The sequence below is a fragment of the Cygnus olor genome, chromosome 22, assembly GCF_009769625.2.
Source record: "Cygnus olor isolate bCygOlo1 chromosome 22, bCygOlo1.pri.v2, whole genome shotgun sequence".
NCBI lineage: Eukaryota > Metazoa > Chordata > Aves > Anseriformes > Anatidae > Cygnus > Cygnus olor.
In genome coordinates, this window is record NC_049190.1 from 366,635 (window position 1) to 382,983 (window position 16,349).

Genomic DNA, 16,349 nt, shown 5'->3' on the forward strand with positions numbered 1-16,349 from the left:
AACTTCATCTTGGAATCCACAGCACAAACCTTTCATCATAGCTGAGGTTTTTATCTGCAAACTGTTCGAGAAGGGTCCGTTCCACAACCTGTTGGGGAGCATTGTTTTGCAGGAAGTAAACGAGCACATGTTGCAACCGGGCATCGTTCTGAGGGGTAGGGGTCTCTTTGGAAAGGAGATAGAGCCTGGAGTATTCCTCATGGAATGCCTGCCAATGAAACAGATGTACTGAAATGTCCACACTTCCGACAGCCTGAATTCTACAGGAGCTGATACAGAGCTTAAATGTGTCCTGCAATGATGGGATTCTCATGGGAGATAACTAGCCTCTGCTGCTTAGTTATGTTCTTTGGTGAATAGAAGCCCAAAAGCATCTGGAGCTACAAATTAAAGAAAAAAACGGGATTGTATAGCATGGCAAAGCACATGCATCAGACATGCGATTTTCCAAAGCACAAAGGTGTTTAAATGCTTCTAAACACTTTTCAGAGAGGGTGAGACATATAACTTCCTCAAACAGTTTTGGTAAGCCTCTTGTGAGTGCCGGGGTTGTCAAAATCAAGTCTAATCCTCTTGCATCTGTATTATCTGCATTAAGATGCAAGAGTATCTTGTGATATATATTCTTGTAGATAAGTAACACAGGTGATTTCTCCCTTTCCACCTTTTGTCATTAAATCTATCTGCCTCTAAAACCTAACACCAGCTTCAACATTCAGCAGTTTACATTCTTTCAAATCGCTCTAATTCATGCATTAATTTCTTGAAGACATTTTACAAGAGAGGTTATAATAAGTATGCATTTTCAGGACCAAAAAAAATTCACGAGTGCTGGTTTATTTCCTGACAATTGCATCAAGGACATGCAACAGATTTTAAAAGGCAAAGGAAGTCTATTTAAAAAAAAAAAGAGAGAATTACCAATAACCTCAAAGAATACAAAGAATAAGCAGTATAAACAGAAAAGTAAAATCTGCTGTTTCTTCAAGCTCTAAAAATTGTTTGGAACAAGGACATTATGCAAGCACAAACAGAAAAGCCCCTAGTTAGAAGAAAAAAAAAGCACAAATCTTTCCTTTCACTTTCTTGATATGTCTTTATATGCAACAGATTCTTTGTTCTGTGAAAACTGATTTCCATACTGCTCAATTTAGCAAACAAATAGGATACCTTAACAAGCCCTGCTTCAGACCCATCTCGATCAAAGGTCTGGCGGGCTTTTGCAATAGCCAGGATGACACCTTGCATGGCTGGACTCAGCATCACCTACCATGAAAGCGGGAAAACACACAAACAACGACAAGGAAAACGGTAACAGACAGGAAAAGAATAAGAGGCATGGTGAAGAAAGGAAAAACTTTCAAAAGATAAAGTTTAAAGGAAATCATATGAATACAGGCGGAATAAGCCAGAGCTGCTACTTGCTTATATACTACTTACTCCACCTATCACATGCACTTTACATGCAGATTTTTTAAGCACTTAAATCAGAAGGCTTGTCGCTCCAAGGCTTGAATATATAAATTCAGCACGTGAGAACATAAAGCACGCTAACCCTAACCCCTCTATGTCCCACTCAATTTTCTTAAGCAATACAAGAAAGAAGACAGTGGTGCCTGTGGCAGAGCATTTCATTGTGCTAACTTCATACAAGCATGTATTAAGCATATTCAACTAACTCAACTGGACTTGTGGAAAAGTCAACTTCTAGAATGTTGCTTAAGTATGTATGAACGAGGTTAAACAGATTCAAAAAAAATCAGTGGCTAGGATCCTCTAAGTTACACTACTAGAACTCAATTTCTTTGATAAACGGGACAAAACTCTGAAGACAGTAAAGGGGCTTGTAAATAAACTAATACATCTAGGGCCAAGTTTGATATAGTTATGCCAGAAAGACCACCAACAGGGACACTGAGCAGATCTAATAATTGAGCGCTTCTTACAGAGCTGCTTCTCTGATGGCATTTAGAAAAGAAGCTACTAAACAATTTTGTCTGGCCACCAAATTTTATTTCTGCAGGGGGAAAAGTTTACTCTGAAAACAGTACTGTTTCTGTGACAGAGGTCTGTCATATCCGGTCTTAGAAAGCTCAAAGCCAACCGACAATGAAGTTATAAGGTTAGTGATGGACAGTAATTAAAGTCTGCACTGGGAGCTGTACCTCCTCATTATATCCATCTGCATCAGATCTAACAGGAATCTTCCCCACACTGGGGATTTCCACTTCAGAGACCTGTGAGCTAGTTTGGGCAGCAGACTCTGTTTCTTTAGCATCTTGTGGTTGTTCTGCCTGAACTGTAAAGGTTGTTTCTCCCAGGTGGGCCTTCATTGGTTCTACCTCCTTTGGCTGTGGCCAAGAATAAAAAGAAGAAGAATAAGAAAAACAAAAGCAAAATACAGGAGAGAGGAGGGGACTGAATTAAATGTGGTACATCTATGTAATTACACAGAAACAGAAAAAGCAAATGTTTATTAAGAATAATACAAAGACAACAACAGGTTGCTCTCTGGGCCAGGGCTCAGTCCTTACCTCGCAGAGAGCTGCCTCAACACCATTCTTTTCATAGGCATTGGCTGTGTTTGCAATGGCCTTGGCAGTCTGATCCTTTGCAATCATGGCATGCTCAGAAGACAGAGAACGAACACTCTGCTCACAGACTGAAGACTGATCTGTCAGGACAGCGATGTGGCATTAGCAAGCATGAACTGCAGGACACAAACTCAAATGCACAGAGGGTAAAAGGTGAAAACCAGCGCATGAGATCAAGGCAGCCCTCTTTCAAATTTACCAGGCACACATACCAACTTCTTTAATTGTGAATGGCATCCAAAATCATTCACATTAGAAATTATCAGCCACCTTCATTTTGTCAAAAACTTGGTTATGCAGCACTAAAGATGTAACACTCTACTAAAAGCGCACATTCTCAGGCTTTATTAACATCTTAATCTGCTGCACCACCAGACAATATGATACAAGACACCAATTTAATACTTTATTCAAGTCTGGAGTGAGCTTGTTACTCAGTTTCATCAAAATACAATATTGTAATGAATGTTTGCTCTCCATTTACGTCTTCTTTGCCTCTCTTGTTCTAAAAATGCTTTGTAGCACTTCTGTGCATGATTAAACAGCTGCTACATTCATCCCAGAGGTGAATGTATTTCATCATGAGCTTGTGAATAGAAGCCTCATGAAACCTCTTCAGTGGGTATGGCACACACTGTCAGGGATTGCTAAGTAACACTTTCCCACTCAAGAGAATAGCGCTTGGATATTTTCTACCCAACATTTGTATAAAAAAATATCTGGAAGTGCAATGAGATTAGCTCATTATGATTAAATGAATAGAAAACGCCATTTCTGTTGACAAGCCTGGAAGGACAAATGTACTAAAATTGTAGAATAGCTTTTTGTATTGCCAGGACATAGTCCCCAAACCAGCTGCCTTTGCTAATTCATTAACTGTTCCTTCAAGATACCTAGAAATTTACATAAGGCTCCAAAACGGTGGTCTTTATGACCAACTGATTGTTATTAGTTTCAATAAAGTTCACAAAACCAGATGTGGTATCACCTAGTCCTGATTCAGAAGAGAGGTCCTGTGATTCAGAAGCAGCTGATGGCTCCATCTGAGGAATCTTGCAAGATTGCTCTTCCTCCCACTCCTCTGCCTCCTGCTCAAGTCGCCAATTGTCTTCTTGAATGTAGTGTCTCAGTTCGGGGGGCAAGGCTTCAACCTCCTTCTGAAACTGTCCAACCTCTGAGCCATCATCTTCATCTGGAACAAACGCATGAATTGCACATAATGAAATACATAGCAGCACAACACCACCTTTAGAGACTAAACAAACATGGAATATTATGGATACCCACAATCAAATTGGCTGAGGAATGGAAATGGAAAAACATACTTTCTACTAGCTTTATAATCTGATTCATAAAAAGTGCAAAAATAAAGACAAATCTACAGTTATCTGAAACAAAAAGTAGTTTTTTCTCTACCTCTGAACAGCATTTATCACAGAAAAATTCCAGAAACAGCAACTGCTGATGCAGTAGGTCAAAAATACATCTGTAGTCAAGGGCTACCGCTGTACAGAGAACGGTATTTAAACTGCCCACAGTGGAACAGTCACAATCAAGCTTAACACATTGTATCTACAATATCACATAACATATAGAGGTTGGAAACCACATGGACTTGAAAGCATGAATTTCATGCTGGTACTTACCAGCACCTTTTATACCTACTTCAGTATTAAGTTTTGAAATACCACAAAAACCAAGAAATACCAGCTTTTGACAAGTCTTAAAATGATCAAAACCACATGATGAAATCTCTGGTATAAAGTTTTTTTTCTTATGGACACACTGTAAAAGCAAAACATTTTTAAAAACAACAGAAATTGCATTAAATAGGGAAAAAAACAAAATAAATCATGGGCTCATTACAGAAATGGACCTGTCACAGGAAGACAAAGAACAACTTCTAGATTCTCATCAGCAATATTTAGCAATGAACAGAATGACAGTTCTCTATTGTTTGCTTCTATTTATTGCATCAAAATGTACCATGCATGAAATTATTAGGTTCTTCTACAGCTGTTGGCCATGTATAGTGCCACGTGCACAATAATTTATCCACATAACTATTTATACATTGGCACTGCAAACAAACTTGCAAGACTAAGCAACTGTTACCAATAACTCATGTAATAGGGAAGGCTGTATAACAAAAGACTACTGTGTAGGTTCAACATAATACATAAAAAAATACACAAAAGTCTAAATATGCAACTCCAGTACCTGCAACAAACCGGGACACCTTATCACTTATGTACATCAGGCAGTAGGCACTAGCATTCTTCGAGCCACCAAATGAATCCCTCTCCAATTCTTCCCATGATGATTCTGTCACTGAGATGTCATTGTATTTGAGCCATCTTTTTCGAGGCTGGTCATATATGTAGGCCCAGTAGTGACCAGCATTTGCTTGCCCTTCATGTACCAAGACTGCATGCAAACGATAGGGAACCTGCAAGTTCGAACGGACAGAGTTCTCAGACTTACTTCTGGTAAAGGAAGTGGTCTGATCTCTGTAAAGAAGTTATAAAATACATTCACAGATGTTGCCTTGTACAAGACAATTCATACATTAAATTTACTGCTGTGTGAGAATTGACTTTTAAGGGAAAAACAACTTATTTTTTTTAAGCAAATCCTTTCTCCTCTTCATCATAACACTGGGATTTTTTTAAAATACAACAAAGTGGATAACCTGAACTGACAACGATGAACAAAAAACAGTATTAGCATCATCAGTTTAATATTTACCTAACAAAGCTGCATTTTTTACCTGTTGGAGGAGAGGGTCACAGTACATTTGCTCAATGGATAGGTTAACTCTGGTAATAGACTCCTTCAGATCTGCCAAGAACATCACGAATGAGAAAAATACATAAAAAGTAATGACTACCCAGGCTATTCTGGCCCTCTTCACTTTCAAAAAGTTTGAAGCCAGGCAATAATGATCAAATAAACTTAACAGAGTTGAAACTTGTACAAGGTTATTTGATGGTAGGTCCAAGCTCAGTGGATATACCATGTACCTCAAAACATATGGAGGAGTATTTTTAGATGAGGAGGAACACCATAGGGCATAGCTCAGGACGTATCCAGTTGAAGCAACAGAGAGGAAATCAGGATGGCGATCAACACAAAAATCACAACAAACATTTAGGGCCAACCTTGCACATCTTGTTCAATCTCATTTCTCCATCTCTGTAGACATGTCCTAACAAGGTTCATCTCTTCCTCAGAAACCACATGAGGAGCTGGCCGTTCAGATATTTCTGCTGGTGAACCAGAAGGCTGGAGTGGCACATTCATTTTTTTCTGCGGCGAGGAATTTGCCAAAAAGACAGCTGCATCTTCAGTCTTAGTATCCTTTCTTTCTAGTACGCTGCAAAACAAAATCCCATAGTAATAGGCAGATTATTAAATCCTTCTCAATTTTTTATAAAAGAAAACATGTTAAACAAAAATTACTTAAGAGCCAGGGCAGATATTTTTATTTTAGGATGGTACAACACAAAGAAAATAAATTAATGGAAATGCAATTCTTCCTTAACAGACCAAATTAAATTATAGGCCAGGACAAATAAAAGCTAAAATTCTTACAGAACTGGAGGAACACAGTGAGGAATAGATCCACAATGAATAATTCCAAAAATTCCATCCCTTACTAGGAAATTAATTTATTTACGTAGCATGGAGTGGAGGCCAACCAAATTGGGCAGGTTTGTAATTATCCAATATTGCAGTAATTTAACAGTGATAAAAAAAAATAGTAACCTAACCAAAAAGAGCATATAATTTAACTTGGAATTACTGTTTATGGAATATGGCAATGCTGTTGTAAAAGGAAACAAACAAACAAACAAAAAACCCAACAAAATAACGAACAAAAAGACCAACAAACACCAAAAAACACACACCAAAAAAAACAACCAACCAAAACCAAAAACAACCAACCCCCCCAAAAACACAGATTAGCTGCAGTATTATACGTAGACAAACAGAACCAGATCAGGAATAAAGTAGCCACTGACTACTTGCACTTGTACAGGCCATCATGCTCACAAGAGCCCACATACATAATTCACTTTTAGAATGAAAACTAGCAGCATTTAGTTGAAATGTAATGTGTTCTAAAAATGTTTTCTATTTCTATCTACTAACTTGTTTGGCTGTGAAAGCATGTCCAAAATGCATGATCCAGCTTGGGACTGCAGGACAGTTGTCTCAGAGTCCTGAGACGAAGACACACACACAGGAGACGCAGGTACAGCAGACTTTGTAGTGATGAATTCAAGAACATACTGGAGCATGTCAGGTAGTGGAAAGCGAGCTGGGCCAGAGCCATATTTCATGTACCTACAATAAAAAAGCAAAACATTCCATTAATGAAGGAACATGACTGGTTAAACTTGAGAAGAACAACAAATAAGCTACTACATATTAGTTTATGACACAACATATTTAAAGAGAGCTGACATAGAATATTTCTTTTTATTTTCAATTGTTTTGAACACAGAAATCGTATCTCAATCTTAGGACACACTTCCTTGTTGAACATTCACAAAGCTGCAAAGTTCAAAGTAATTTTGAACTCTCATTATGACAGCATACACAAACCTGGATTAAAAAAAAAGACCTTGCCCTGCCACAATTTCCTTTTCAGAATCTGAAAAACGTGTAGGGCCTAGGCACACACACTTGTTCCTCAAATGCATCCAGCTCTTCCGTTCCTCAGAAAGCCGTGCAGCTACAAGAATAGCCCTCCGCTATCCCTTTCAGTGTTCAGATTATGTTTCCACTAATGAGAAGTGTGCCCCTGTCCAGGCACCATACAGATTCTATCTGCTGATAGCTGCTGCTGATGTTCCCTCTCTAAAGGCTGGCCATTTCCAAAGCCTAGACTGAGTTTAGGGCTGGTTTAGCAGTAACACCAGAGCACCTCTTACCGGAGCAGCAGCTCTCCACATCTGTGACAGTGTGTGACATGGTTGTTTAGGGATACGTCTGTGGGTTGTCCCAGCTGCCTCCCCTCCCAGCACCTTGCTCACCCCCAGCTTGCATGCCTGGGGGGAGAGCAGTGGGAAGCAGAGGAAGCCTTGACACTGCAATAGCCAAAACACGGGTGTGTTATCAGCTCTGCTGCAGTCGGAGATCCAAAACACAGCACAGGCTGCTAAGAAGAAAACCAACTCCATCCCAGCCAGACTCAATACAATGCCACACATGGACCTAAATATGAACCACTCGCACAATGCCTGCCAGAGCCTATGCCGAACACAAACAATTCCAAGGTTACTACAGTGCAGGACAAGCATTTGCCTTCCACCTGTTCACAGAATTGTCATAATCAAATACAAAAGAAATTTAAGCAAGTTTAATGCTGATTAAAAAGACTTTTAGACAAAGCACCTGGAAAATAAAGCCTTCTGTTTGCCCACAAACCAGATCTTTGCTACTGATTTTTGCCACTAAATAAATAATGCCAAATGCTAAGCTGTAAAGAACATCTAATGCAGCACATAATGTAGTTTCTTTTTAAAGGTATAAATAGACTTCCTCAAGGAAACATCTAAATATAGTTGACAGTTCCAACTGTAGTATTTAAAAAATTTGCTCATGTAACAGTATCATTAATCTGCAGAAACCATCAACAAATCCAAGCTTTTCTTATAAAAACATATGTCCACACTACAGGCTTCTCAGAACACAGTTGTTTCTCCTTCCTATATGTTTTCTCTTCGAATGCTTGTTTGAAAGGAAGCATTTACAAAACTTCCACGTGGTACAAAAAGAAAGCTAGCTGACTACTTACCTTTCCAGTTTCTGTTGCAGAAGCATCATTCTCTCCTTTAATTTCTTCATTTCTTCCCTCTTCATCTGAATAAGCTCTTTGCTGCAGTAAAGGTACCTAGACAGAGGGCCCAACCACGTGAAATGTATTTACTTCTCAGACCCAGTCTTTCACAAATATCTTAGAATCCTTCCTTGCTCACCAATACAACCTTTTAAATTTATTTAATTAAAATAAAGCAATAGATTTAAACATACCATACAACAGAATATCTCACCTGTCCATATAAATAGTCTGAGGAAATTCTAGCTTGGTGTGAATTTTTTCTGGCTGTCCCAGTGACTGATTGAACTCAAATCGGGAGAGTTCAAAGGTCAATACTGGTGGAAGCTTTGTAAACCAGCGCTGTAACAAAAGCAGAAATGCCCCCAGGGGGACTTGTTTTAAGATGACTGCCAAACAGCACATTTTAAACTGATCCTAAATATCTATCTGTCTTTAAATTCTTAATGTATATTGTGTTTATGGAGTGACTAGTCAGAAAATCAAATTTTATGAGATTAAATTTCTTTCACTTCCATTTTACATTTTTACCATGAAGCAGCCTCATAATAACTTTCAGAAGGCTAATTTTCATTGCCTGACACATCCCAGCTTGGTAGCTTATTAACTGGTCCAGCACTGAACTTCAGAAAATTACCAGACACTACACAAACTCTGGATGTCAGCTACAACCCTCCACAGCAGTTATTTGCCAATGCAGACCACATGCAATGATGAATAACAAAACAGAAGTCCTTAAGCAGTGTGTTATTCCTTATCCTCTCTGTGTCTGTCTTAGAACTACTCAATTTGGGAGATTCAGACAAGAAACCCACTTTCTATATATATAACAACTGTTTCAAAGAGCCATGCTGAAAGAAAAATTCTCAGTTGAATTTATACTTCCTCTGCCTTACTGGGTTCACAAATATTTCAAGCATCCACTTCCCATTTACTTCACCTACCTTAGCATGGCACCAAACAGACAACACTCTCTGTTGGACTCATGATGAACACACTAAGGTCATTTTCCTTTGCATGATTCACGTCAGATGTCCTGCCACAATAAATCTGCCCCACACCGAAGTGGAACAGCAAATTTTATATCTAAAAGAATCACCTTCATTGTAAATATATAAGTAATTTTAAACACTTTGGAAGGAAATGGCCAGTTAGCAGAGCTTTTTTAGAAGAAGCCCAATCTTCAGAACAAGAGAACCCAAAGACGGAAAAGGAAAGATTTACACACCTATTACCTAGGGGAAACGTAATTCTAATTAATCCTCGTGATCCTTTAAGCTTCAGTGCGCTCACCTAAGTTCTCCAAAGACAAAATGCACCCTATTCTGTATGCCCCCTATCATGCAGACTTCCTAGGAAGTAAAATTAAGATGCAGTTTTTCCAATCATATTTCTCAGAAATAGAATCAGAGCTTTTTCCTTTTGTCTGCACAGACAGAAAGACTAAAACATCATTAGTCCAATTTCCCCCTACATTTCAGAAAAGGAGTTGAAGAAGCTAAAAAACTTGGATTGAAGTGAACCTGCCTGATCAGCTCTCTATATCCCTTTGTCTCTGGCACCAACCTACACTAATTTCAACTAAATGTGCTGTAAATGCATCCAAACAGCTTCATGCAGGAACTAGGAAAACCAGAAACAAACATTTGAGACCAAAGTCAGACAGGGCTTAGCAGCACAAGATTTCATTTTTCTTTTGCTAGTTTAAACCACAGCAAGACATTTTTCAAACCTTCTCATTGAACAGAAATACTTTTCTATCCCTTCTAAGCCAGACACCTTCGCAAATTTCTTAGTATTATTTCTCAGTCTTTCTCAACCTAACTTCTCAGGTGTTCTTAATATATATAGGATGCTGAATATAATGATATATCTTAGCTTTCTAGTTTGCTGCAGATAAGTAGGTCATGACTGATTTGTGATTTGCAGGATTTAAAAGAAAAAAAGAAAAAAATCAGCACAGTCAGAAGATAAGAGTGAAAATGAAAAGAAAAAAAAACACACACTGTAATAGGGAGAAAGATACAAATTCCAAATGGCATACCATAGAGTTAAGCACTGTACTTTTACCCTCCGAAAATATGGAGGCAGTGGTTCTCCCCCTACTCAGGTACAGGTAGGCTTCAACAGAAAGAGAGAGACTTTATCACACTTGCATCAGAAGCAGCTCTTTACCTTTTTAACTTAAAACAAACTCCTCTAATTGGTTATATAGGACAACACATCTTTACAAATAAGCAGACTCAGTATCTATGTAACACTAACATACATTTATACGAGATTCCAGGTATGCAGACAAACTTTTTTATTCAGTTAGTAGTGGCTGTTCACAATTGCCATTTAAAGTTATCACACTATACTGAGACACACCTGTGCTACACGTATTGAATTTTTCTTTAGAAAGCAACCAAAACCTCAACAACAAAACTTGCAACTAACCTCCTGTCCATATTTCACTGGCTGAGTTGCTGTCTCCTCATCCATTTCTCCCTCCACCATGGCTCCTTCCAAGCACTCATTCAAGTTTCGATAACCATTTACCTGAAGGGGATACTGACCAAAGGTTTCGATCTTGGAAAAAGTGTTGCCTGAATGATGAAAATGATACAAAACCCATGTTTTGTCAAGTGAACAAAAAACTCTGGTTAACATGAGAGTTTGTTATAAGCACCAGTTTAGATGCACTACTTTTGAGAAATGAAGTGCCTACAGCTTTCTACTTATGTCTGTCAGGGTAAGCCTCCTTACAAAACAAGTGCTTTCAAACACAGAAGAACTTACAAGCATTAAATGCCTTCAGAAGACATATTTTATAGATGTTAAAAACAATTTTATAAAGAAGAATATTTGCAAGTTTACTATAACAATGAAGATCCAGGCAATTTCATCAAGGATGTGCAACAGAAACATGCATTATCACTGCCATAAATCAAGTTTCTTAAAAGAGCTAAAAAGTGAATCTACCAAAACCTTAACTCACCTTCATGGACACCTTCAGTCAAGAAAGTGCCATAGAAAAGTTGTACCATTGGGTTTTCAGATTTATCTGCAGGGCTTCTGTTTCAGAAAGAAAAAGCACAGAATTCATTTGCAGCTTTAGGCTGCAAAAAAGCCTTAACTCTTAATCTAAGCATTTGCTTGGGAATCTTCCTACAGTCAAAAATAAAGTTTTCTATCAAAGCACAAAACAGAGAGGAAGCTTCTCATGTTTCCATACTCAAAAGCACATTATAATACTGGCAAGGAAAAAACAACGAAGACACTGCCTTTTGAAATACAGTTAAAAAAAACAACCAGGTCTTTTGTTTACACCAGTCTGTTGATTTCTGTTAAAGCTTATACGCTTTGTAGTCCATACTGGCATTGAATACAGTCCTACACTTAAGCAAGAAATGTAGATCTAACAGTCCACAAGCACATTTCACGCTGAAGGAGGATTACCATCAGTAAACAAAGAAGTCTTTTTCATTACTCAAAATTTGCATTTAAAGCCCTCTCATTTATTAAGCAGTCACATTTAAAATCTGTTTCTCCTCAGTGACAAGTCAAACTCCTGGTATCATAAAAAACTCACTTGACATTCACAGCAAGCTGGAATGCATCTTCCAGCCAATCCAGTAGTTTGTGTGTAAATTCACTCACATCTTGCTAGAAGAGAGACAAAAGTTGAGAGTCAAACATACCAAGAAGAATGTGTTTTCACACGCTGCTGGTTTCACAAACCTATGTGAACAAAACCCAACTGGTACTGCTGTACCTACCCATCTGAAAGAAGCACGAAACTGAAGCGCTGCAATGATTTAGACCCATAGTGAACACCCTGTTCATCTGCAAACTAGTTGGAGGAAATTATTGTGATTACTACCCAGGTGGCACAGGGTACAGCACTGTTACACTGGCTGTTTAACTACCAAGCGCGTACATTTCACCTAAGCAACACAGGGACGGCTGCTTGTCAGCTGACAAACAAGCGAAGAGGTCTCTGAAAATAAGAGGATGAAGTGAAAGAATTTCTCTGTTAGCAAGTGCTGGTTTGAAAAAAGCAAAAGGCTTTGTAACATGGTTTTACCTGCTGTTCTTCAGCTGATCTAAATGCATCCCTTAAAAGTTCCAGTGCTGCAGAAGGGTCCACAAACTTACGACGTGTTCCCAGCATTAAAGCAAACAGACACTGAAGTTCTTGCATGAATGCAATATTTCTTTTTCCCTGCATCACAAAAAGAAGAAAAGCCAGACCCTTCCTGCAGCTCAAAAAGCAGCATTTAAAAACAAAGTGCAAACAAACATGCACATGCCTTAAGAGGTAAGCTAACAAACAAGGAAAGAGATGACATTAATAAAGGACAAAAGCCGAAAGACATGCAGTGTCCTTTCTCGGAAGCAATACGATCTCCCAGCGGATGCATGGGAGAAAAAAATAACTTATCAGGAACTTTAGAGAAAGGAGGTGCCAGAAGTAATAATAGCTAAAAGGTAAGGTAACTTTTGAAGTTATTCTTTATGCACTTTAGGTTTTTTACAATACCAAGAGCACAGACAAAAGCAAGTACACTAAATCTCCTAAACGGTGATGGCCAAAAACTAGAATGATATATATAACAAGCAAAATATAATTCTATGTATAACTTTTTTCTTTAAATATTTTCTAAGCATCTTCTGCTGACCACTCTCAGAAGGTACTGGAGCTAGCAGACCTTCAGACTGCCTCAAATACCATTTCTTCTGAGGAGCATATAACTAACGAACAAGAAGTTTTATGGGACAGATTTCTCCCTGCAACTCATTTAGAAGCTCTAGAGAGAAGCTTGCCTTTTTTTTTTTTTCTCTACAGCAATTCTGTCTTTGAAAAGTATTTCCCAAATTTGTCTTTAAAGCAGCTAGGCAATTTAAATGTTGTTAACATATGAACTGAGAGCTTGTTTCAAAGTAAATCTGCTTAAAGAAAGAACAAAACAGTATACCACAAAAGGGAAACTTCACAGCTTTACGTGATGAAAACTTACAGTGCGACTATGACAACTTTCAAGTACATTTTGTGGCAGAGAGTAGCCAAGGACCAGCCTCCGAAATTCTGGCAACTGAAAGAGAGACTGAAAGGAAAGGAGAGGTAATGGTTGATCAACACCTGCGAGGATTTGACTCATTTCAGTTTTATGCACCATTGACTCTTAACTCCACAGCTTTTTCTGTTCACTACTACTTCTTCAATGGCCTTGTGTTACTACATAAACATTTAAGAAGCACTGGTGTGGTACACAGACTGCTTACATCTGCACCCTCCACATTCCTTATGCTCTTCCGAAGAAGAGAATCTCATACTCCCAGTTTAGACCATATAATCAGTTTAAGGAGGAGTATTCTATTCTGCACAGGCAAGCTTAGAAAAAGCATACAGAAGCAAGTCACACAGAAAAATGAGCTCATTTGCAGCTTTTTTTTTTTTTTTTTTTTACTTCTCAAGCTAGAGAGCCATGATTGATTAACATTTATCTGCTATGTAAAATGGTTAGAAGAGACAAATTTGTTCAGTTGCACTTAGTGTTGTCTCTTCTTGTTCAGGTTATCACTAATAATATACACTGCCTAGCTGCTTATTAGTTCAAGTATCTGTGCCGCTGTATTCCATTAACCAGAACCTGATACCCCAAGTATTATAGAGCTAACAGTGACGCCACTATAATTACATTATCAGTTCACTTTTCTGTCATCCAGTAAGTATTTGTACATCACCACACCAAAAAAAGCAATTGCATATATACACACTGATTATATGCATCTGTATCTATTTTTATGCAAAGTCTCTTTTTAACTGCTCTTTTTACATATACTTAGAGTGAGCATCATGTAAAATAAAAACACAGTATTATCTGAGGATAGCCACATTCACTCCTCTACACAGGTAACTACAAACATATTAAATATTTAATTCTAATTGATAAACATCTGTCTCCAAGACCGCAGCTATCACACAAGAACTTTGCCATTAGATTACCTGTATGACAGCGCTAAACCAACATGTATTACCAATGTTTTTCATTCCAACAGGCCAGTCGCCCACTCTTCTCCAGTCACTCGCTTTGGGATTCTCTCCCCAAACTTCACAGCGTTTCCTTTTGGAACGATTTTTGTTTTCAGCAGAATGTACTTCCTGCGGTCTGTCACAGAACATGAACACTTTTGTGAAACACCATCTCACAAAGATTCTCAGAAACTCTGGGAGTTGTACTCTAGTCACAGGCAGGATGCAGAGTTGAGCACTGTCAGATGATACCTGGCACTACAGGCAATAAATGTCTCACCTGACTCCAAAAAAGTTCCAACTCTGAAACGAGGTGGATGAAAACCAGGACTGGAAGATAATTTGAGATGATGGAATGAGGTATTAGATATGCATGTTTTTCTTCATAAACTAGCTGCAAGCAAAATTAATATATAGTGCTACTTAGTCATTACTGGAGGCAAATTCAATCCAACCCAGGCCACTGTAAAAAGGAGAGCGGTACACAGTGACTGGTGTGAAGTGAATCGATACATGAGATTTCAAGGTGCTTCTTCAATAGGTGCTACAATACCAGTAAAGCATTGTTTTGTTTGGCATGCCAGCCATGTCAGCAGGAATCAAATAAGACAACTGAAGTTATTTTTCTACTTCAACCATCATGTTGCAGTGCTGCTACAAAAGTAAAGATCAACTATACCACCTAGAAGACGATAACAATCCACGCACTGTCTAAAAGCAGCAGATATACATCTTTTACATGACTTTTGTTTGTTTTGCAGTTACAAAAAATGCAATCAGCTTAAGAATCCACCCACAATATCTGGCAAAATCAAAAACAAACTTCAAATCCACTGACCTTTCAACATCTCTTTCTGCAGCTTGACCTTTTGGTGATTCCAGTCCTCTGAAAACAACTGTGTGGAGGTCTTCTTTGTTGTTAGGGTTGAGTGCAGCACCATCTAGAAGCAGAACAGCATTCTAATCAATTTTCCACCAGGTTGAAGCAAATGTTTTCTTTAAAAGGAACTTCTAGAAAATGTTGCACTTCACAAACATGACTTTTAACATGATGCAAGCATGATTTTCTAGTAAAAGTTTTAAGAACAAATTCTTTTAGGTTGGATCACACTATGAAATCATAAAAAAAACATGGAGTGGGCTTGGTTAGGACCACAGATCATTCAGCTGTGTAAAGGCCAGATTTCCTTAAACCCAAGTTCAGAGCTTGCTGGAATATTTCAAACCTATTGAAATAATGAATCAGGAACACCAGCTGCTGCTTGTATTTACTATGCTTTGACATCAGTGTTGACAACTGATGCTGTTTTGAGAAATACAGGTTTTTAATTTAATACAATTTCCATGGTTACACAGAATCAACTTCCTGTGGTAATATTTATAAAAAAACCCTCACATAATCAAACTGCTGGTCAAAATAACATTTTGTTTTAAATTTTCATGAAAATGTTGTACAGAACACTCAATTCACCTGCTCTGCAAGTTAAAACAGCAGAAAGAAACGTATGCCTTGACAGGGATTCGGTTCTCTATTCTGGTCTCTCTGGTTTAGGAGTTTCCTGGGTTTTCTGTTAGCCAACTAATCAATTGTTTAAAATAAATACATCTTTGTAACATGATCTGTTACCTACAAACTGGCCCTTAGCTGACCCAGAGATGAGCTGGTTCTAGGAAAACTAACCTTACCAATACCAAAGTGGTTTGGTGTTGGTTTTTTTTTGCTGTTTTAGTTCCCTGAACCATCCCATGGCAAGTGACAAATATTAGCAAAATCAGTGCCAGGACAGGAATGGGAGAGATTCACTGGCAGAAGCTGGGAGGCTCAACGCCTTCCCTTTCATCTCAGACAACATTTAAGGAGAACTTTAGGAGACACAGTGTGAGCAGA

General features: G+C 38.3%; 1 protein-coding gene across 9 annotated transcripts in view; it reads right to left on the bottom strand.

The window, feature by feature from the left end:
• The window catches only part of USP28 (ubiquitin specific peptidase 28), a 30,490-nt gene that overhangs the window by 5,414 nt on the left and 8,727 nt on the right, over positions 1 to 16,349 (bottom strand). For 4 of the 9 annotated variants that reach the window (XM_040534277.1, XM_040534275.1, XM_040534276.1 and 1 more), the window contains exons 4-21: positions 15,300 to 15,402; positions 14,435 to 14,597; positions 13,446 to 13,532; positions 12,512 to 12,649; positions 12,017 to 12,090; positions 11,423 to 11,499; positions 10,882 to 11,030; positions 8,657 to 8,784; positions 8,401 to 8,496; positions 6,750 to 6,944; positions 5,756 to 5,970; positions 5,365 to 5,435; positions 4,815 to 5,043; positions 3,583 to 3,786; positions 2,535 to 2,674; positions 2,166 to 2,351; positions 1,171 to 1,266; positions 30 to 208 (exon numbers count right to left, since the gene is read on the bottom strand). In XM_040534277.1, the coding sequence (XP_040390211.1) occupies positions 30 to 208; positions 1,171 to 1,266; positions 2,166 to 2,351; positions 2,535 to 2,674; positions 3,583 to 3,786; positions 4,815 to 5,043; positions 5,365 to 5,435; positions 5,756 to 5,970; positions 6,750 to 6,944; positions 8,401 to 8,496; positions 8,657 to 8,784; positions 10,882 to 11,030; positions 11,423 to 11,499; positions 12,017 to 12,090; positions 12,512 to 12,649; positions 13,446 to 13,532; positions 14,435 to 14,597; positions 15,300 to 15,402 (2,530 nt within the window). Of the gene's footprint in view, positions 1 to 29; positions 209 to 1,170; positions 1,267 to 2,165; positions 2,352 to 2,534; positions 2,675 to 3,582; positions 3,787 to 4,814; positions 5,044 to 5,364; positions 5,436 to 5,755; positions 5,971 to 6,749; positions 6,945 to 8,400; positions 8,497 to 8,656; positions 8,785 to 10,486; positions 10,564 to 10,881; positions 11,031 to 11,422; positions 11,500 to 12,016; positions 12,091 to 12,511; positions 12,650 to 13,445; positions 13,533 to 14,434; positions 14,598 to 15,299; positions 15,403 to 16,349 lie in introns of those variants that run through there. The other 5 variants (XM_040534278.1, XM_040534279.1, XM_040534280.1 and 2 more) reach the window with 5 other exon arrangements.